The following is a 19,431-nucleotide window of genomic DNA, read 5'->3' as shown; positions in this document are numbered from 1 at the left end:
CTCCTTCATCACATGACGGCTATTTCTCAGTAATTACTGCAGTTACAACTCAGTGTGTTTTGCCTCCATGTCTGACACGGCAGGGCATGCAGACGATGCCACCTGGCAATGGCTGCGTTTAGCAAACAGTAAGCTCATTATCACACGTCGGAAGATGCCGTTGTCTGACCAGCGTGTGTGTGTGTGGACAATAGATTGTGTGGGAGAGAACACTTTTGATAAAATACACGCTGATGTCCCCTTGAAAAGCATGTATCTCCAAATTTTTGTATCTCCATTTGTGTCTTTTTTTAATCTGGAAAAACACATAATTCAAGTTCAGAGGTTACATGAATTAAATAATTATTGGGATTATAATTTGTATATGTGAGTCTGAGCCATAAATATAGTATATTTCAAATAGTTTGTTATTCATATCATGCAAAACATCATCTTATTTTCATTAGCATTTTTTTAATAGGCTTCCTTCTGTGTACATCATTTTTTAAAGCTCAGGTCAAAGAAATATTTAAAGACCTTTTTTCTAAATGTTGTTTTACTCAAGGGATGGCAGGGGGGGGTCAATCATGTCATCTTTCAGACATGTGATGCTTTTCAACAGACAAATAAACATCTTGAAAAGTGCTTGTGTCTCGTGCTCGCCGGGGGAAGGAACCGATTCCAGCAGATTTATGAAGCCCAGTGTTTTTCCTAACGACACCAGCAGGATTTACATGTTCCCTGTCAGGAGGGCCGTGGAAGAAGGGTATTGTGGGAAGTGAACGGAGCAGCCTCCCTGTCAGAGGCCTTCCCTCGGCAGTGATTAAGAGACACGGGACGTCATGTTGACATGTGTACGCTACCGCCAAAATTTACACTCAGCACAAGTGGGCATTTCACACCAATGGACGTATAAATGACGCTGAGCACTTAAACCGTCACAATCAAGGAGACATGCTTTAGTGCGTGCGTTGCCGTGTGTGTGTGTGTGTGAACGGGGGATTGTTTAAGTCCCCCCAAAGGGAGGGAAGTAAGAAATTGGGGATTCTCACTGTGCTGCTTGTGATAAATCACCGGGTTACACAGTATCCCCTAACTTGCTCTCTGTTTGATCTTGATCGCAGTAAGATGGTGGTTTTGAAGTGAAAAAGTCCAGAACTGCAGGTCAGGCTCTGGCGAACCACACAGTGAAGCCGGGGTCATAATTTACACCCTGGTGGACAGCAGCAAGCATCAGGGAGCCCCTGAGCCCCCATCTGTACTATCTCAATCAGTGACAGATTGATGGAGCCCCTTCTTCATCCAAATTGAGTGGATGTCTATGTGTGTGTGTATGTGTGTGTGTGTGTGCGTGAATGGACTCTTGTACAAACACACAGTTCCTGCACGGGCAGACAGGTTGTGCACCTTTGGAGAGACCGCACTAAAATGCACTAAAATGCACTAAAAGATCATTTATCACCAGGAACAACAGCACTGAATTTCAGCCTTGTTTAGTACACTTTACCACCAAGTACACTTTTCATTCTCCATTGGTCTCACATGCTAATTGCTATCGTTACAATGGCACTAATTACACAATTCACAGATAAAAAAGGCCACACATCAAACACTGAGAAATCAAGATGTTAAAGGTTCAAAAATAACAACAAAAGTAAATACATTTCACCACTGTTTTACCGGCATGCCTCCACAAACTATTGCACATTATTGCTAACTAATAAGCAAAGCCTAAATAATAATAACAGTAATAAATGATAAATATGAATTTAAATAACCGTAGTTTGCACACAATAAATCTCTACATTATGACAATAATAAAAGCACTATACAAAAACTATATAACATGCTGGTACAGTATTATAAATTAGGCATTATTGTACATTTGAATCAATGTGAACTCTTCCATTTTTAGAATTCATCGTAATAACTATTTTTAATATCATTATATAGAAGGTGATTTTTTTCTTCCGATTTTTAGCACCCCCTAGAGGCCACAGCACCCTTTGCATTTGCACATACTCTACTGCCTAATGAGTCAGTCCGCTCTGCTAAGAAAATAAAAACTAATTTAAAAAAATACAAACGGTAATAAAACAAGAAATGAGCTCTAACGCCATGAACAAATAATAATAACCAATCTACAATAATTAATTAATGAATAATTAATTAATGTCAATGTATTTATGGTGAGTGCTATTAGCATGTAATAAAAATACATGGGAAATTGTTAAATAAATTATTTTTTAGTTCAATATAACAACATTTACAGACTAAAATAATGCAAATACAAATAAATATAGTTATTAAATAGAAATTTGTCCTGCTTAAGCGTCAAGAAGCAAGAAGTGTCCCGAAGACAACAAGCTACGCGGATAACGCTAGCGAGCTAGCTGCCAAAAGTGACAACTAGAAAAAGCGTGTAAACAAAGATGCAAGAAAAGTCAAATAGTGTGTGATAAGGGAGTGATCAAACACGCTGGCATTGATTGACGTAGCCTGTGTCAAGCTATCAAATTGAATCCACGAGTTTTGATTCTCATAGCAATGCGGGACCAAGTGTGTCCCTTGTCGGCTCAACATGGATGTTGGCAAACCAAGTATTGTTTAACTTTCAATCCAACAAACTTCATGAAATATTTAGAAATATTAAAAAAATTAATTAATTGGTAATTATAAAATGTGTTGTATTTTTATACAAATTAATAATACATTATTAATTAATTAAGAATTCATAGTAGTTCAAAACTAATTAATAATAACATAATATGGATTTCAGTGTGCAAAATGTGGGATTATTCCATAAACAGTCTAGGATGAATAATAATATAATTGTTACCAAAAAATTTTTTTACTGGATTATTAGTATTATAATTAATAGATAATTAATCTGGTGTGACTAAATGTATTTGCTATGCATAAACAATGCCGATGACTTAACTATCATCCATAAAAGCATTCCCAGCGTCCTCACGTCTTTTGTCAGCGAAAAGCAGTATTATATACGTCGAGCATAAACATCTATCACGGCTGTCTTGTTTATGGCTTCCGTCGTGGTCGGGTCAAGATTTAAGCTGTTTGTGTCTTGTAAGCCAGCTGTTGGAACCTCCGCGCTAAACAAATGAGGACGCAGGGGGACAAAAACATAGAATAATTTTTTTGAACCATTAGAACAAAGTTGGTAACGTATTCCTAAGTGATGATTAGGCGTTACGACGGTGTCTTTGAGAGTTCACGACTGGGTAAAAAGGACAAGGAGCAAACCTCAATGGCCATGAGCCGCCTTTTATCATCAATAATGATCCTCTATCAGCCCCATATAAGACGTGTGCAGGGTCACACGCATGTCATTGTTGCATTGTTTATGCAATGTCAAGGTGGTGCAATGACTGAAAATATTGTATTCATGTTCTAAGAAAGTAGTCACAAGCTCCATCTATACGCTGCATGGGCTGTGGGGTCGGAGAACAGGAACAGGGTGTGAGGATCGCCCACGCCAGGGGTGCCCATAAATCAGGGCCCTTCTGCCCCCCTGTGTCCACCAAACCATCAAGGACTTGGATGATCCAAATTCCTGGGGGTTAATTCACCAAGTCGCCGCATACATTTCCATGCGTATAAACGCCGGACGACAAGGCAACACAGAGCCAAAAAAAAAAAAAAAAAAAACATACAACGTCTTCTTTGCGTTGACCTTTGCACTCATGACACCGAGGTATGTGTTAAGAGAACAATTATGGAAGCCGATGGACTTACGCCCCACTATCATGCAGCTCTCCCCCATGAAAGCTGCCCTTTAATCCCACTATCATAAAAAAAGATCACTTTTCGCTCCAGGAGGCCTCATCAGCCAATGTGACGCAAAATAAAACTTTACTGACAAATACTGTCGAGGTGAGGTGGAAGTGGTTGTAGATTCAAGCACGGTGTGATGAGATGACTTAGCACAGATACGTGACATAGTTTGGTGCGCTTGAGAGACCCTTTCGGTTCTTTGTGTGACTCCTTTCTCCAGCTGTTTCTGCATCCCTCTCCTTCTCCTCCCTCCCTCCTTCCTCTGTCCCTCCGACCCACCCACGCAGCAGCTCTGGCAGCAGAAGCCGTCCAAAAACATTTGTGATATGGCTGTTTGCTTCTCACAGAAAAGTTACACCAGCTTGTTTTTATAAGGATAGAATTTGGAGTCACAGTTGGGACGGTGTCCACATTTATTGTCATCATTAAGACGCGGACCACACATGCTAAATAAAGACTTCACTTTCAACTTTTCCTCCACTGATGCTTAAAATGATTGACAGCAATCTTAGTTACAGTAAATGAACAACTTGCAAGCACACACACACACACACACTCACACACACACATACACTGCTGTGGTCAAACACTATAATCACTGTGGACTTAAATGTGACGTTTTAACGATGGCTTTTTTATTATTCAATTACAGCAACTTAAAGTCTAATGTGTGTGTTTAAATAAACTAACTCAGAATGCATAGATGCATCCAATAGATATGCTAATATGAATAAAGCAATATGTGTGTTATTGTGGTTGTAGTTTGGCGTAGTCTAAAACTACACTGCCTCATTCTCAAAAACTGCTTCTATTTCGCTTTCTTTCTTTTTAGTCAATAAATAAAGTCGCCAAAATATTGGAAACAGCAGTGCAATTGTACACCACAGCAACCACAATAATAAACACATTATTCAATGAATATTTGTCTAAAACAGCATGACAGTATTTTGTGGGCTGCTGCTTTTGTGTTGGATTTCATTAGAGTAGATGTACAAGTTGATTTAGCCACAATAACAAACATATTATTGTAATAAGAAAACGATTTATGAGGGGGAAAATGCACATTTGACGTTATTAATAAAAAAGTCATACCAAATGTTGTGGCCAGTGATTGAATAATAATAATAATACAATTTGCATTGTTATTGTTGCACAAGGCAAATACGCTTCACTTTGGGGAGTTTAATTAATAATAATTTGTGGTAATTTTTTATTTGGATATCATTTATCCAAATAATTTATTATTTATCTCCAATCTCGTTGTACATCTTGTATAATGACAATAAAGGTCATTCCATTCCATCCATTTTTGTCATTATTTCTCAGAATATTCATATATTTCTCTCCACCACGCCAGTGAGCATAAACTTTGAAGTGATCTTCTTTGCAGTGAAGGTGAGACACGCAACTTTTATTTCAGAAGTTTGACTCCGGACTCCCGAGTTTTTTGTGCATTACTGAAAGCAGAGTGTGTGATGTGATGGTTGGACTGACCTTAGTGTACTTGATCTCCGGGTTGGGCACCGGCGAGGGCATCAGCTGGAGGGATGCCATGAGGGCGGCGGGGTCGCTCTTCACCTCCCCGGGGATGTGGATCTCACTGGAAGTCATCACGGCGTCTCTCTCTCTCTCTTTCTCTCTTTCTCTCTCTCTCTCACTCTCGCTCTCCCACTTTGCGTGTCTTCGTGCCCCCACACGGCGGAGTTGTGCAGTGGACTTTGGGCTTCCTTGCGTGGGTTTATAGCCAGGTGTCAGCCCAGGCTTGCTTTCATTGGGCCAACAGAAGGGCTGTCCCTTTTTTTCTCTTTTTTTTTCGGTGCAAAGTAACTCACGTATTTACATAAACGACTTGTTAAGGAGGAGGAACACATGCACTCCACCCACAAGCCTCCCACTCCTTTCCACGGTGATTCACTCCTGGTCACTACTTTTTTTAAACATTTCATACTAATGCATGTTTGCTTATCTTGTAAAAATGTATTGAGTAATATTTTTTTGTGCAGATGTAAAAAAAAAATCACGCATGTTCAATACTTCAATTCCACGCACACTTCCTGACACCTCTATTGTGTAACTATTTCCTCAGTGACACAGGAGTGTCAAACGACTATATCAGCATGAAGTGTTGTTTGTTATAAGAAAACCTCTTAAGATGTCATGCAAATGAGGACTACTTGCAGGGAGATTTGTCCTGCAAGGTGATAATTCCACGCAGCACCTCCCAATCAACATCCACGAATTAGCAGTATGTCTCCTAAATAAAACGATGTGCGTGTCACACAATTTGCATGTTGCAACGTGGGTCCCCTGACAGCACAAAAGACTGTTGGTGATGAGGACTAGTTTCATTTGCAAATCCCCCCCAAGAGGATGCTTCTTGTCCATCAACACATCAGACCTTCTTCCTCGTCGTCTTCTTCTTCACTCGCTCCGAGTGTGTGCTTGACTTCAAAGAGGAGCATGCAGTGACAATGATGAATGCATTGCAAAACACGCCGTCCTCAGCCTGTCGCCTCACCTTTTCACAAAGCCCGGTGAACAGGAGGAGGGTGCAGGGTGACAAAGCTCAGCCGACACTCCAACATCTATTCATAGAGCGCCCTCTGTTGGACGGAAGGGAAGGACACATTTGAACCCTTCTTGGGCCTTCTAACTTGGTAATACAAGTCTCAATGGTTCAATGACAAAAAATACATTAAAAGGATTCAGTAATGTTTTCCATCAACCTAAGAATAAAACTCTAAGCAGAATGAAATATAGTTCAATATAAGATGTGTAATATTGTTTATAGTGGGTAAGAAAACAACATTCATTCATTCATTTTCTACCGCTGGAGCCTATCCCAGCTGTCTTCGGGCGAGAGGCGGGGTACACCCTGGACTGGTCGCCAGCCAATCACAGGGCACATATAGACAAACAACCATTCACACTCACATTCATACCTATGGACAATTTGGAGTCACCAATTAACCTAGCATGTTTTTGGAATGTGGGAGGAAACCGGAGTACCCGGAGAAAACCCACGCATGCACGGGGAGAACATGCAAACTCCACACAGAGATGGCCGAGGGTGGAATTGAACCCTGGTCTCCTAGCTGTGAGGTCTGCGCGCTAACCACTAGAGTGCCATGCCGCCCGGTTGTGTTTTAAACTCAGCTTTAAATTATTTTAATCCAGTTTATGATAAAACATAATATGTTTATTGAATCGCCCTTATATATAATTTACACTTACATAAATAATGTACATCAACACACACAAAAATGCTATAAAATGAAGTTAAATGATGGCAGCACGTTTTCATGATTGCTGTTTTAGTGTACAATGTACAATTAGAATTTATTTTAAATAAGTGTGAATTGCTATTTGATCTACAAATACGCACAGTAGTTGATATAAACATGTTTAGTGTGGCATTTAAGAGCACTTATGTGAAAATGTATTCAGTATTACCCCGGGAGGTCTTCAGTCAGAGTATCCCCACTAGCGGTGACAAAGAGAACTGCATGCACCGAGTGGGAGGCGACCATCAGAGCTTGACTTCTTCTCTCCTTCTTGTTGTGTGTTTATTGTGTGGCAGCAGCACATAAGGGGACCAGGGGCAAAATGGACAGTGAGTGCAGAAGGAAGTGGAAAGTCAGGCTTGCCCTGAGGCGAGACATCTTCAAGGAGTTCCTGGCGGAGTTTCTGGGGATATTTGTCCTGATAGTGAGTATTGTGCACCTGTCATTCAGCTTAAACAGCCGCTTTAAGGCTTCTGCTGGCTTCATGCTGCTAATTAGGTGTCTGGTGCCTCTCCTGGGACGGCACATGTCTCTATTAAGACACGGGATAGAACACTTTGATATCCTGACTTTTAAAAGCAGCATCACATTGCATGAAATATATATTTGTGAGAGTCCTTCTGTGTGTCTTCCTTTCACCTCCACCTGTCACCATCTAAGTTCAATGACTGTGACCCATTAGTGCAGCCTTTTTATTTGTGGATGACTGCTCTCGCTTTGTTTTGTCCAAACTAAGTGGGGGGATTCTTTATTTTCCTGAGCTGCCTCTGGGACAAATTGTGCTTGGCAGTTAGACGTTGCTGTTAGACAAGGGGGCGAGTGTTAAAGGTGCCTGTAATTGGAATGGTTGAAACCTCCACTGTGTTCTGTGTCTCACAGCTCTTTGGATGTGGTTCAGTGGCTCAGGCTGTCCTCAGTAAGGGGGCTCTCGGGGAGCCCCTGTCCATCCACCTTGGCTTCACTCTGGGACTCATGATGGCCGCCTACATTGCAGGAGGGGTGTCAGGTAAAAAAAAGGCATCACCTGGAAAAAAAAAAAAGTCACGTTACATGCTTCACATTTGTAACAAAACAGCAATTTAAATAAAAACAGCACACCATTGGATTGGGCTGCACGGTGTGGGAGTGGTTAGCACACAGGCCACACAGGTAGAAAACCCGAGTTTGATTCCACTCTCCGCCATCTCTGTGTGGAGTTTGCATGTTCTCCCTGTGTATGCGTGGTACTCCGGTTTCCTCCCACATTCCAAAAAACATGCTAGGTTAATTGGCGATTCCAAATTATCCATAGGTAGGAATGTGAGTGTGAATGGTTGTTTGTCTATATGTGCCCTGTGATTGGCTGGCCACCAGTCCAGGGTGTACCCCGCCTCTCGCCCAAAGACAGCTGGGATAGACTCCAGCACGCCTGTGACCCTCGTGAGGATAAGCGGTAGAAAATGAATGAATTACTTATTACTTAATTATTTTTTTCCCATCCTCCAAACGCTGGAACTCCTGGTTGGTTTCCAGAAATGATGAGCATCATTTAACACGCAATCAATGAATGAATGGGAAATGTTTCACTGTGCTTGATCAATACGTGTGATTTATTTATTCAAACGGGGGCAGTAAAACAAGAAGACATTGTTATGGCTTGCATTTGAGTTTCCATAAATTATGGATTAAAACATTATTATGCTGTCACACACAAATTTTCCCATGTTGGAACATGCTAGGTATGCTCACCGGCAGGGGGGCCCTCCACAAAATGGGTGATTACTAAAAAATAAACAGGGGGTGGGGGTGTTTTTTTTTTTTTTTTTTTTTTTTTTTTTTTTTTAATGGGGCGGCACTCTTGCTCACCGGACACAACATTAGGTACATCTGCACAAGATAATGACATAAAAAAATCACAAAGTCTGCCTTCACAAAGATATTTTTGCTCAGTTTTGCTGAGAACTGCACTGTATCTTATTGTAAAGTGCCATATCCTGTTAGTGTCATGTATTATTATTATTTTGAATATTATTGCAATGCAAACTCCAAGAATAAAGAAGATACTGTACAAATAGATTGACAGCATATGAAAATCTAATGTGATGAGATTGCGTGGGTGTCTCTAATGTTGTGGCCAGTGATCAGATGTATCTAGTCGCTTGCTCCATGGTTAACAAGAGGAAGAGTTCCAAGGCTTTAGAGGACAAGGAGGTTAATATATGGAGAGATTCTGCTGCATGACTGGGCCATTGGGCCCCGGGGTCCACAGCACAGTGGGAAGCTTCTGTGGGACGACATCTCTGAAGATGATCATAGGTATTGGACTAATGAGCTTTACTGGAGCATGGGTCTCCAGAGAGGTAAGTGGAGGGGCGGGGGGTCAGGTGTGACGAGCCCGTCTTTCAGGGCTGGCAGGGAGGCGCCCGGTCGGAGAAGAAAACACAATTGTCTTCTCTTTGTAGTCTCAGATTTTGTAGCGCAAGTGTGACACATCCTGGTCACTCTAATGACCCGCGCTCTACGTGTGCCTTAAGCCGCTTCAGACAGATTATGTCAGATGCAATTGGGCCCGCTGCTTCTGGCTGGTTTGTGGCGCTCGGTGTTTGTGAACAGGATGGGGAGAGGAACAATGGCTACATGCTTGATACCCCCCAGTGGTGTCACCACAGCAAGGTCAAAGCTGAGATCCCAGAGTGTTAAATAAATGAGCCCACACTGTCAGCACCGGCCTGGAACTCTTGGTTGGAATGTGTTCTCTGCTGTTTTTTGTTTTGGTTTTTTTTTATAAAGGAAAATCGGTTGAGCCTTCACTGTGAATCTTTTGGACTTTTTGTTATCATTATCCTTGTAAATGAAATGAAATGAGGAGAAATATGATCTCAGGGAAGAACTAAATTTGAACACTTATATGCGAGGACTACGTTAAAAAGCCATAGCATTTCAGTATGTGGAATCAAACTGTGGAATGGATTGAGTAAGGACCTCAAACAATGCACATGATGAGCCAATTCAAGAAACAATACAAGCAGTTGATGTTTGCTAAATACAAGGATGAAGACTCTCGAACCAGTCATGATGTATTATATATGTATATGACTATATTGACGGTTACTATGGTACCCATTTTGTCATAGTATGGTCATATCACCTTGTACTTCGGTACGTGACAAAAAAAACTTAAAACTATATTAGGAAAGCAGGAAGTGAAAAAATGTAACAATCATAATTTAATAAGCTTTGCTTCTTCCTACTCCTTTTGGACATGTGGAACTGTGAACTGATTATGTGATGCACTCAATTGTAATCTGATGCATGTTCAAATGAAATAAAACCATTACCATTACCATTTCCCCCAAAATGAGTAACATTGTTGTTGTATTGCTGCAGGAGCCCATGTGAACCCTGCAGTCTCTCTCGCCATGGTGTTGCTAGGCAAGATGTCTTGGAAGAAGTTTCCAGTGTATGTTGCTGCACAGTTTTTGGGAGCCTTTGTTGGAGCCTGCTGTGTCTACATCTTAAATTATGGTGAGTTTATAGATCCTCTACACCAGGGGCCACAGTTTTTCAAGCAAGGGCCTTGTACTGAAAAATGATGTGAGGGATCACACTGACATTTATATATACTCTATACAGTATATTTAAATTTAGCAAAATAAACTGCTTGTGTATACAGTAATCCCTCGTATATTGCGGTTAATTGGTTCCAGACCCAACTGTGATAAGTGAATTTCACTATTGTATAAATTCAATATTTTCATAGTTAAGAGCATAGAAAACCTGTTATGACCTTCTCAATGCATTTTTTAACATTATTAGGGCCCTGTAGACATGAACTGCACATGATCACTTCATTTAAGAAATAAATTAAGACTGCTTACACACACACACACAGTTCACTTCAAAATGTGAAAATTATAAATGGTTCATGGTGTTATATTTGTAAATAGTTATTATGATGTAAAACAACCATTTTGTGTTGTCTACAGTATATTGTTAGTTATTTTGACATTTTGCCCAGTTTTGCCCAGTGTCTTTCTTATGGTGGAGTCATGAACACTGACCTTAACTGAGGCAGTGATGCTTGCAGTTCTTTCGATGTTGTTGTGGGGTCTTTTGTGACCTCTTGGATGAGTTGTCACTGTGCTCCTGGTGTCATTTTGCTTGGCTGAGCACTCCGGGGAATATTCACTGCTGCTCCATGTTTTCGCCATTGGTGGGTAATGGCTCTCACTGTGGTTTGCTGGAGTCCAAAAGCTTTAGAAATAGCTTTAAAACCTTTTCCACTTGAACTGAGATAAACACAGTAAATGATAAATGATAAATTACAGATATGTTTCAACAGGGAAGCAATCACTTTTGCACAGTGTGTCATGTAGGTTGGGATTGTGTTTAGTTTATCATTGACTGATATTTAAATGTAAACATTTAAGTGTGGCAAACATGCAAAAAAAAATCAGGAAATGGACAAAAACACTTTTTTACACCACTGTTTTAGTCACCCTAATGTACATTACATTGATATGAGTGACCTGTGACCTGATGTGTTTCCTTCTGGCAGATGCTTTAATGGACTATAGTAAGGGAGAATTCATTGTTACTGGAGAAAACGCTACAGCTGGCATATTTGCATCTTATCCCGCAAAACATCTCTCCATCCTCAATGGATTCCTGGACCAGGTAGGAATAATAACCCTTACATGTCATATGCAGATGCAAGTGGTAATGTGTTTGGTTTACATACAGTATATATTTACCAGATGACATAAAAACTACTGAAGTAGGCAACCAATGGCCACAACATTAGCAAGGAGTCTGGATGCTCATGTCTTCTATATGGAATTATTGATGATGTCAAGTGCAAACAACGTTACGCAACATTGATTGTAGAGTATGTAGAAGCTACTAGAGCATGGGAGCATACATTCTGTGCACTCATGGGCATACATGTAATGTTCGCTAATGAATAAACAATTGTGCACAATGCTAAAAATAACTATCTGTCCTAGATTTGTACACTATGTGTTGAAAGACATTAAAGACCATATAGGATGATTTTGGACCCTTTAGTCTATAATGGATTTCGCTAACATAAGAGAATGTGGGCACATTTTGGCCATAATCTATGTTTTGGTGCCACCAAAACACCTGATATTCACAATACACAGTGGTTTGAAAAAGTGTTTCCAGTTTCTTGTTTTCTTGTATGTTTGTCACACTTAAATGTCTCAGATCATCAAACAAATGTAAATATTAGTAAATGACAATACAAGTGTGTGAAAGTGTGTTACATCAGGCGGAAAGGTAACGCCGCATTTCAGAAAAAGAACATCATACCAACAGTAAAATACAGTGGTGGTAGTGTGATGGTCTTGGCCTATTTTGTTACATCAGGTCTTGGAAGACTTGCTGTGATCAATGGAACCATGAATTCTGTCGTTTACAAAAAAAAAAAATCCAGAGGGAGAATGTCCGGCTATCTGTTTGTGAGCTCAAACTGAAACCAACTTGGGTTCTTCAGCAGGACAATGATGCTAAACATACCAGCAAGTCCACCTATGAATGGCTGAAGAAAAACAACATGAAGACTTAGGAGTCCTGACCTGAATCCTATTGAGATGCTGTGGCATGACCTTATAATGGCGGTTCATGCTGGAAAACCTTCCAATGTGGCTGAATTACAACAATTCTGCAAAATTCTTCTAAGTGACTCATTGCAAGTTATTGCCCAACTAGTTATTAAGTTTACGAGGCAATCACTTTTTCAGGAAAACCTTTAGTTTCAAAAAGTTTCACCATCATGGAGTGTACAAATGGGTCTCTATGTTGTTCTGGTTATTCCACTGGTGAGTGACAGGAAGAAAAGCTCCAAATCAAATGGCACTATGTGCTGGTTCGCATGTATAAAGTTGGTAAAGATGATAAACTGTCATATTGGGGTTCTTCATATGTTATTCATCTGTAATTATTTTGTCAGTGTTATTTAGCAGTCAGGATAAAAATATCAGGATATATATCGTATTTTGATATTCAACCTAAATATATGGGGATATACAGCCCTAGGATAGCATAATGACCAAGTGACATAGTGTAGCCCTTTGATAAGATGTCTGGTCACCTGTTTCTTACTTTTGCATATGTTGTATACTTTAAAGCTCCCATTAAGAGCCATAAAGCAGGGGAAATTGGGGGCCATGTAATAAGCTTAGATAAAATAACATAGACCACAGGTCAACATTTTGAGCAACTGATAAACAGAGATGCTAAGAGGATGTCCTGTAGTACTTTTATCTGTGATTATTTATCTTGGTTGTTTTTTTCAGGTGGTGGGGGCTGCTGCATTGATTCTGTGCATCCTAGCCATCACAGACTCAAAGAATATCGGTCCTCCTAAAGGCATGGAGCCTCTCTGCATTGGTCTGGTCATCATGGCCATCGCTGTGTCCATGGGCTTGAACTGCGGCTACCCCATCAACCCAGCAAGAGACTTAAGTCCACGACTTTTCACTGCGGTCGCTGGATGGGGCGGGGATGTGTTCAGGTAATCGGAAACTAGTAGAATACTCAATGCACACTAGAATAATCATGCACAGATTTCTCAAACATCCCTTATTTACAATTTACAATATTTTTGTAGTTACACATGAACTAACACCCCTACCGTCACCTTTACACTTATATTACCCAATATATTTAGACACGCTAAGAGTAAATAAGCCATTTAAGACATAAATAAGACTTAGTCTGTGTTTTTATTAGCTATTATTGTGTCTGTTGTAAGATAATTCAAACCTGCAATAAAAGCCTGTTGATCAGGCGATCAAATCATTTAAAATAAAAATTTTATTTTGATAAAATGATTGACAATTTCAAGTTAACAAACTACGAATCAAGTTTATTATGTTTTTAAGGTAATTAAGGTGTTTTTACTCACTTTTTTGCTTTTTTCCTCCAGCATTTTATAACATCATATGCATATGCTAATTAGATGATGACATCATGTAGCGACTTATAGGACAGCCAATAGCTAATTTTCTGACATAAAAGTGAGTGAGAACAGTGAGTATACTGCATGGTGGCGCTGTTATTCAACCCAAAAGTTGGACCCCGTAAGTCGGATTGACAAAACATCCACTTTAGGGTGTTTTGCCGAATCACCCAAAAATTTGGTGATTCGAAATCCCTGTGTTCCGACAATTTTCATGTTTGTATTTTTTTTAAATAGTAATAGTTGTACTTATAACATTGTGTCCCACTTTAGTGACCTAACCATATTCCTCAAACAAAGAAGTCTACCGAGTAGCGTGGTGATTTAGTCTTTAATTCTCACTGAGACAAAGTCGTGTGATCCCTGGAAAGTTGGACCACATTCACTTGGATCTGTTTTCCAGATGGCATGTTGGTGAATACGTTTGACCATGTGCCAGTTTACACCTTATTTTATCTGTAGAAACGTATGTCACCGAATGGGCACCTTATCTGAGACATAAGGACGAATTAGGCTTTGATTAGAGAACCAGCTCATGTTGGACTTTGGCAAATTTCCACAGTGGAGCTTTGAACTGCCAATAAGGTACTGTAAACATTTCTACAGTGTAGGTCATGTCTATCCCGAAAGAGACGTCTGCGTTGTTGTTAAGATGACATATGAAAAATATGGACACAAAAACTTGATAAATTGATAAGAATTCGTTCAATTGTATCTGGAAGCAATTGAGAAAAAAATCAGAGTGCACCACTAATGATTTAGTCTCAACTAGTTTGTGTTCTAAAGAAGAAGAACATGTTAGCTATGCAAAGCTGAGCTGAGATATGGGCTGACCAGCAGGCCTCAAAAATAAACATTAAAATTTATTTAATGCACATCTACTGTAAACCCTTGCTTCTATTTCCTGTTTGCACATCTAATCTGATATCGAATCAGTCCAATGCATATTTAATGCAGACAAATCTCGGATCAGGCATGGGATTTATTCTCATTTGCATCCCATGTTGGAAGCGTGTCGCCCTGCCGACAAAGTGACCCAGTCAGTGTCTCCTGTCTCCTGGATATAAGTGGATAATCCAGTGGCATCACGCCTATAAGTGCTTGCTTCCTGCGCACTCACAGTAGGGAGAGAACGGCCTGCGTTGTCGCTTGCTGACTTTTAAACTTATATCTGTCTGCTTTCACCTGCTGTGCCACAATGCTACGTCGACTAATCGCTCGTTTCAGGAGTGAGCGGTCAGCCAGAGTGACAACGAGGACACATGCTGCACACACCAGAGCTGCTTATTAAGACTTTACCCTAAGCTGGGATAAAAGGCCTTTAACCCGCCCCAGGAAATGACAACATTTATGCACACTGAACAGGAAGCGTAATTACTGTATATCACTAATAACAATTGGACAATTTGTGTTTTCGTTGCAGGGCTGGAGGATGCTGGTGGTGGATCCCTGTGTTTGGGCCAATGGTCGGTGGCGTAGTTGGGGCGGCTATTTACTTTTTCTTCATCGAGTTGCACCACACCGACGTCCAACAACAAGAGGAAAACAACGTACAGCAAAAGTATGACATTGTGACTTTGACTTAGCCTTCAAGGGTATGCTCGCTTCAACTTAATGCCACACGCCTCATAAAATGACGAAAACACATTGATTTCCCCCAACCAGTCAACAAAGACAGGCTCTTGTTTCTCATCATTATAAATATAATAATGATGACATCAGTTTTTGTATTTGTAGCAAACGTTTATCCATCCATCTTCTACCGTTTATCCAAGTTCGGATCATGGGGGCAGCAGCCAAAGGAGGGAAGCCCAGACTTTCCTCTCCCGGGCTACTTTGTCCCACTCCGACCCCTGCACAAGCTCAAGCCCCATTGTTCCATTGAAGGAAAAAGCTTCCCAGATCAATGTCCCATGTTTAGCTTTCTCATGCAAACAGACAATTTTTGGCCATCAAGAAGACGAGATTTTGGAGATTTTTTTGTTCCTAAAACCTTTCTCAGATGCTGTCTGATGCTGAGTTATTGGACTGCAATCAGCACCAACGTTTATTTGGGCCCTGTCTTCACAGACAGTCAGTCGGCTCCTCCATCTCTGGGCTAGTGACATTTTTTGTGTCTACCACTTGATTCATATTCAGTCCCATCAGCCTCAGGATCCTTTAAAAAGTTTTTTTATTTATTGATTGCTTTTTTTTCCCTTTAAGAAGCTTACTGTGTCCAACCTCGCTGAAAGAGGCCTTGCTTATGCAACCAACAATCTTGACTGCAAGAGAGCTTTAGAAAAAGATAATTACACCTGACAGAAAATAACATTAAATCCACAAGATTTTGGCTTTTAAAGACTGTGGTCAACTTAAGAACAGCCTATTTCATTTTGAATCTCTGCTTGGGACCTTCCATAAGATCAAAATGTACATTCTTTTAAAATTTAGATCAGGAGTGTCTGTATTTTTTAAGTTTCTGAATGTTTTTTTCTTTTTTTTTTATTGTTGTTGTAAGTTTTAGGTTGCAGGTATTATCTGCTGGGAGTACAAAAGTACATGTATCAGGCTGGTGTTCTAACCACAGTTTAGCAAGAATTCAACAATGTTGTTACTTTTCCTATGAAATTCTCAGAAGAACAGGCTGCATTTAACTATGTTGTATCGTATGAGCCCATTTTTTCTCCATAGGAATATTTGCCAAGTTTATTGTACAGTATTATGACTATTTAGCATGAGATATACTTAGCTTATTAAATATTTTAGCACTTAAATATGTAAATGTGGTCATCTAATGTTGTACCAATGATGTGGACAAATCACTTTTTTTCATGTGTTCTGTCAAAACTGTAGTTGGAGTTGTTTTTATTTTGATTAGAAACTCCAGCCTTAAAGTATTATATTTGCATCCTTTTTTTTCTCAAGGTCTCCTAAGCTATAAAGTCATGACAAGTGACACATTGATGTTTGATAAAATTATTTAAAAAAGCCATATGATATTGAACACCTACTGTATGTATATGCATGGAATGACTTGTGTTTTGCTGTAACTTTGGTGAAAAGTAAACACAGTAAATAAGCTTTCTTGATTTATTTGCTTTGGAATGGGACCATGTACAGTATAAAGTCATTTCTATGAGTTGTCTATCCTTTAATTGACAATACAGAAGCTAACATAACTGTTTTAAAAATAGAAAAAAAGTTTCCATTAAAGCTTTTATGTGATCCCTGCAGACAGACAATAGTCCAAATGTGAACAGCAACAATCTCCTTGATGCCCCTGAGTGGCGGAAGAGCAACAGTATTTACTAGTATAATATCATGCACTCAACAGACGTTTAAAAAGAGAACAGAGATGAACATTTCATATTAAATCAATATCATACAGTAACGATGTTTGAAAGCTTGTTTGGGAAGTGGCCTAATAGTGTCTGTATTAATGTTTTATCTTCTCCTCAGGGTGATTGGAATTACTATCTGTAATTCTGAAAGCACCCAAGGAAATAATATCTATTGCATTATTCAACAAGTGTGTTGGCCATTTGCAATTTATGTTTTCTGCATAGTCAAATTGAGACACAAATTACCAAGGAATTCAGTTCAATTTAGTTTTATTTATACTTCCTGCCAGAACGGTTTGTTGATCATTTATTTAGTCTGGTTTAATTTATTCCACCCACGACCCGCCTCCGAGCATGCCCACTCCGCTGTGATTGGTTAGACCAAAGTGCTTCCAAACACAAAACCATATAAGGAAGTCCGCCCCTTTGTGACATCACAAAGGGGCAATTTTACCACGCCTTTTGAAACCGAGCGTTTTGAGCCATCCCAAACTTCTTTCAGGGCTCACTTCCAAATGCACCAAACACCAGTCTCCATAATATAGGAGTAGTATAACATTTTAATCACACTTAGAAGCCATGATGTGTTGCGTTCAAAGACATCACAGAAGTCAGTGTTTTGAGCGTAGATTTCCGAGCCTACTTCAACACAGAAAACTGTACTTAGACACACATACACGCATAATAAAGGTGTTGTTGTGATGTTCCGAGTGCCCCTGAATGCACCTTGCTGTTGTCTTGTGACAATGAGAATGTGTGGTTCAGAAGATACATACAGAATAAAGTTACATAAGAGCATTAGACTCTGCGGAGACACTATTGTGCATCTTTGTGCCATCAAAACAGTGTGGTGACTAGACATGATGTGCAATGAGGTAATTACACTAAATATTTTAACCTAATTAATTCAATAAATTACTTACTGCCGTTAATGTGACAGCCCTATTCTTAATATTACAACAGTCTTATAAGAAATAGCGCACTTCCCATTACAAATGTACAGTATAGATAATGTGTATGCATTAAACAGCAGTTTCTTAGCATGTCCTGCTGAGAAACTCCCATCAGACACCCTCTTAGATTAAATGCTTTATCTTTTATCTGGAGGAGTAGGGATGACTGAATCCATTTCTGGCCATTAACAGAGACTTTGTAATGTGTCAGTCAAAATAGAAGACAATTTGGCGCCAATTGGACAGGAAGAAGTTTACTTGTAAGTCATTGTCAGAAATCTAGTAGGCGCCTCAGTCTTTGGGGGTACAAATTAAGTCATTAATTTCATGTATTTTAAACATCTTATCAGCTCATCTAATAACAACATCTTTAAATTGTATTATTTGTTATACAGCAGATTTACTGTTCCTTTTCAGTAAAACAATCAATGATGGGTCATGACATACCCTGGTATACACACACAAGCAAAGGTTGATAATATTTGCTCTAACAAATCAGCTGATGTGACAACACACATTGAAAATACAGTACATTAACCCTTTCACTCCAGACACAAACACTGGACATGACCTTTGCTTTATATTTAAACATTTGGTGACCGTTTTCTGGGACACAGTGAAAGGAAAAGGAAACAGCCCCAAAAAAGTCAATGTATGTATGTTGGGGGTGGGGGGTGGAGGGGAGTTTTGGCCCCCTGTGCAATTGAGTTTGAAAATAAAATAATGATAAAATAATGATTTCCTTCACTGTATCCATGATAGGGGATATTTTATTTGGGACACAGTACTTGGAAATATATAAAACTGAAGTGCAGAAGATAATTCTGTGACTTTGATCGCGTTGCATGGTTATCATCCACCACTGATTGCCTAACTTGGAAATAACCCAGGGAAAAGGTCGCATAAACCTGCAGGACCCTGGCCACTACATCGCAGCTAAAACAGTTTCCATCGGGTTCTTCCCCAAAACTGGTAAAATTGCACCTTTCCAATGTTATGTCGTGTGGAAGAGCCAGAAGAGCCAGCAGTAAGTAACGATTTATCAGTGTCCTAACTGTATTTATTTTGTGTAAGTCAAGGAGCAAAAGTGCTTGTCTGTGTAGCATTATAGAGTGTGCATACACACAGCACGG

General features: G+C 39.7%; 2 protein-coding genes across 2 annotated transcripts in view; one reads left to right on the top strand and one right to left on the bottom strand.

Moving 5' to 3' along the window:
- aldh1a2 (aldehyde dehydrogenase 1 family, member A2) overlaps positions 1-5,612 on the bottom strand; it is a 28,139-nt gene extending 22,527 nt beyond the window's left edge. Inside the window, exon 1 of the mRNA XM_058089399.2 lies at positions 5,269-5,612. Coding sequence (XP_057945382.2) covers positions 5,269-5,385 — 117 coding nt within the window. The 5' untranslated portion in view covers positions 5,386-5,612. The remainder of the gene's footprint in view (positions 1-5,268) is intronic.
- Positions 5,613-7,307: 1,695 nt separating this feature from the next.
- Positions 7,308-18,018, top strand: aqp9b (aquaporin 9b). The gene is made up of 6 exons (XM_058089402.2): positions 7,308-7,482; positions 7,938-8,064; positions 10,425-10,562; positions 11,596-11,714; positions 13,358-13,575; positions 15,446-18,018. The coding sequence occupies exons 1-6, from the start codon at positions 7,381-7,383 to the stop codon at positions 15,606-15,608; spliced, it is 867 nt and encodes a 288-aa protein (XP_057945385.2). The 5' UTR covers positions 7,308-7,380; the 3' UTR covers positions 15,609-18,018.
- Positions 18,019-19,431: the final 1,413 nt, after the last annotated feature.

The sequence above is a fragment of the Doryrhamphus excisus genome, linkage group LG13 (genome assembly GCF_037039965.1).
Source record: "Doryrhamphus excisus strain RoL-2023G ecotype Guam linkage group LG13, RoL_Dexc_Guam_v1.1, whole genome shotgun sequence".
In the NCBI taxonomy this organism is placed as follows: Eukaryota; Metazoa; Chordata; class Actinopteri; order Syngnathiformes; family Syngnathidae; genus Doryrhamphus; species Doryrhamphus excisus.
The sequence above is the reverse complement of the archived record's forward strand: the minus strand, read 5'-3'. Positions and strand labels throughout refer to the sequence as shown.

Bases quoted from the DNA above. Each gene is read 5' to 3' on its own strand.
- aqp9b (XM_058089402.2), top strand. From the start codon at position 7,381: ATGGACAGTGAGTGCAGAAGGAAGTGGAAAGTCAGGCTTGCCCTGAGG. The intron at 7,483-7,937 runs GTGAGTATTGTG...TGTGTCTCACAG, and splicing joins TGGGGATATTTGTCCTGATA to CTCTTTGGATGTGGTTCAGT. The intron at 8,065-10,424 runs GTAAAAAAAAGG...GTATTGCTGCAG, and splicing joins CATTGCAGGAGGGGTGTCAG to GAGCCCATGTGAACCCTGCA.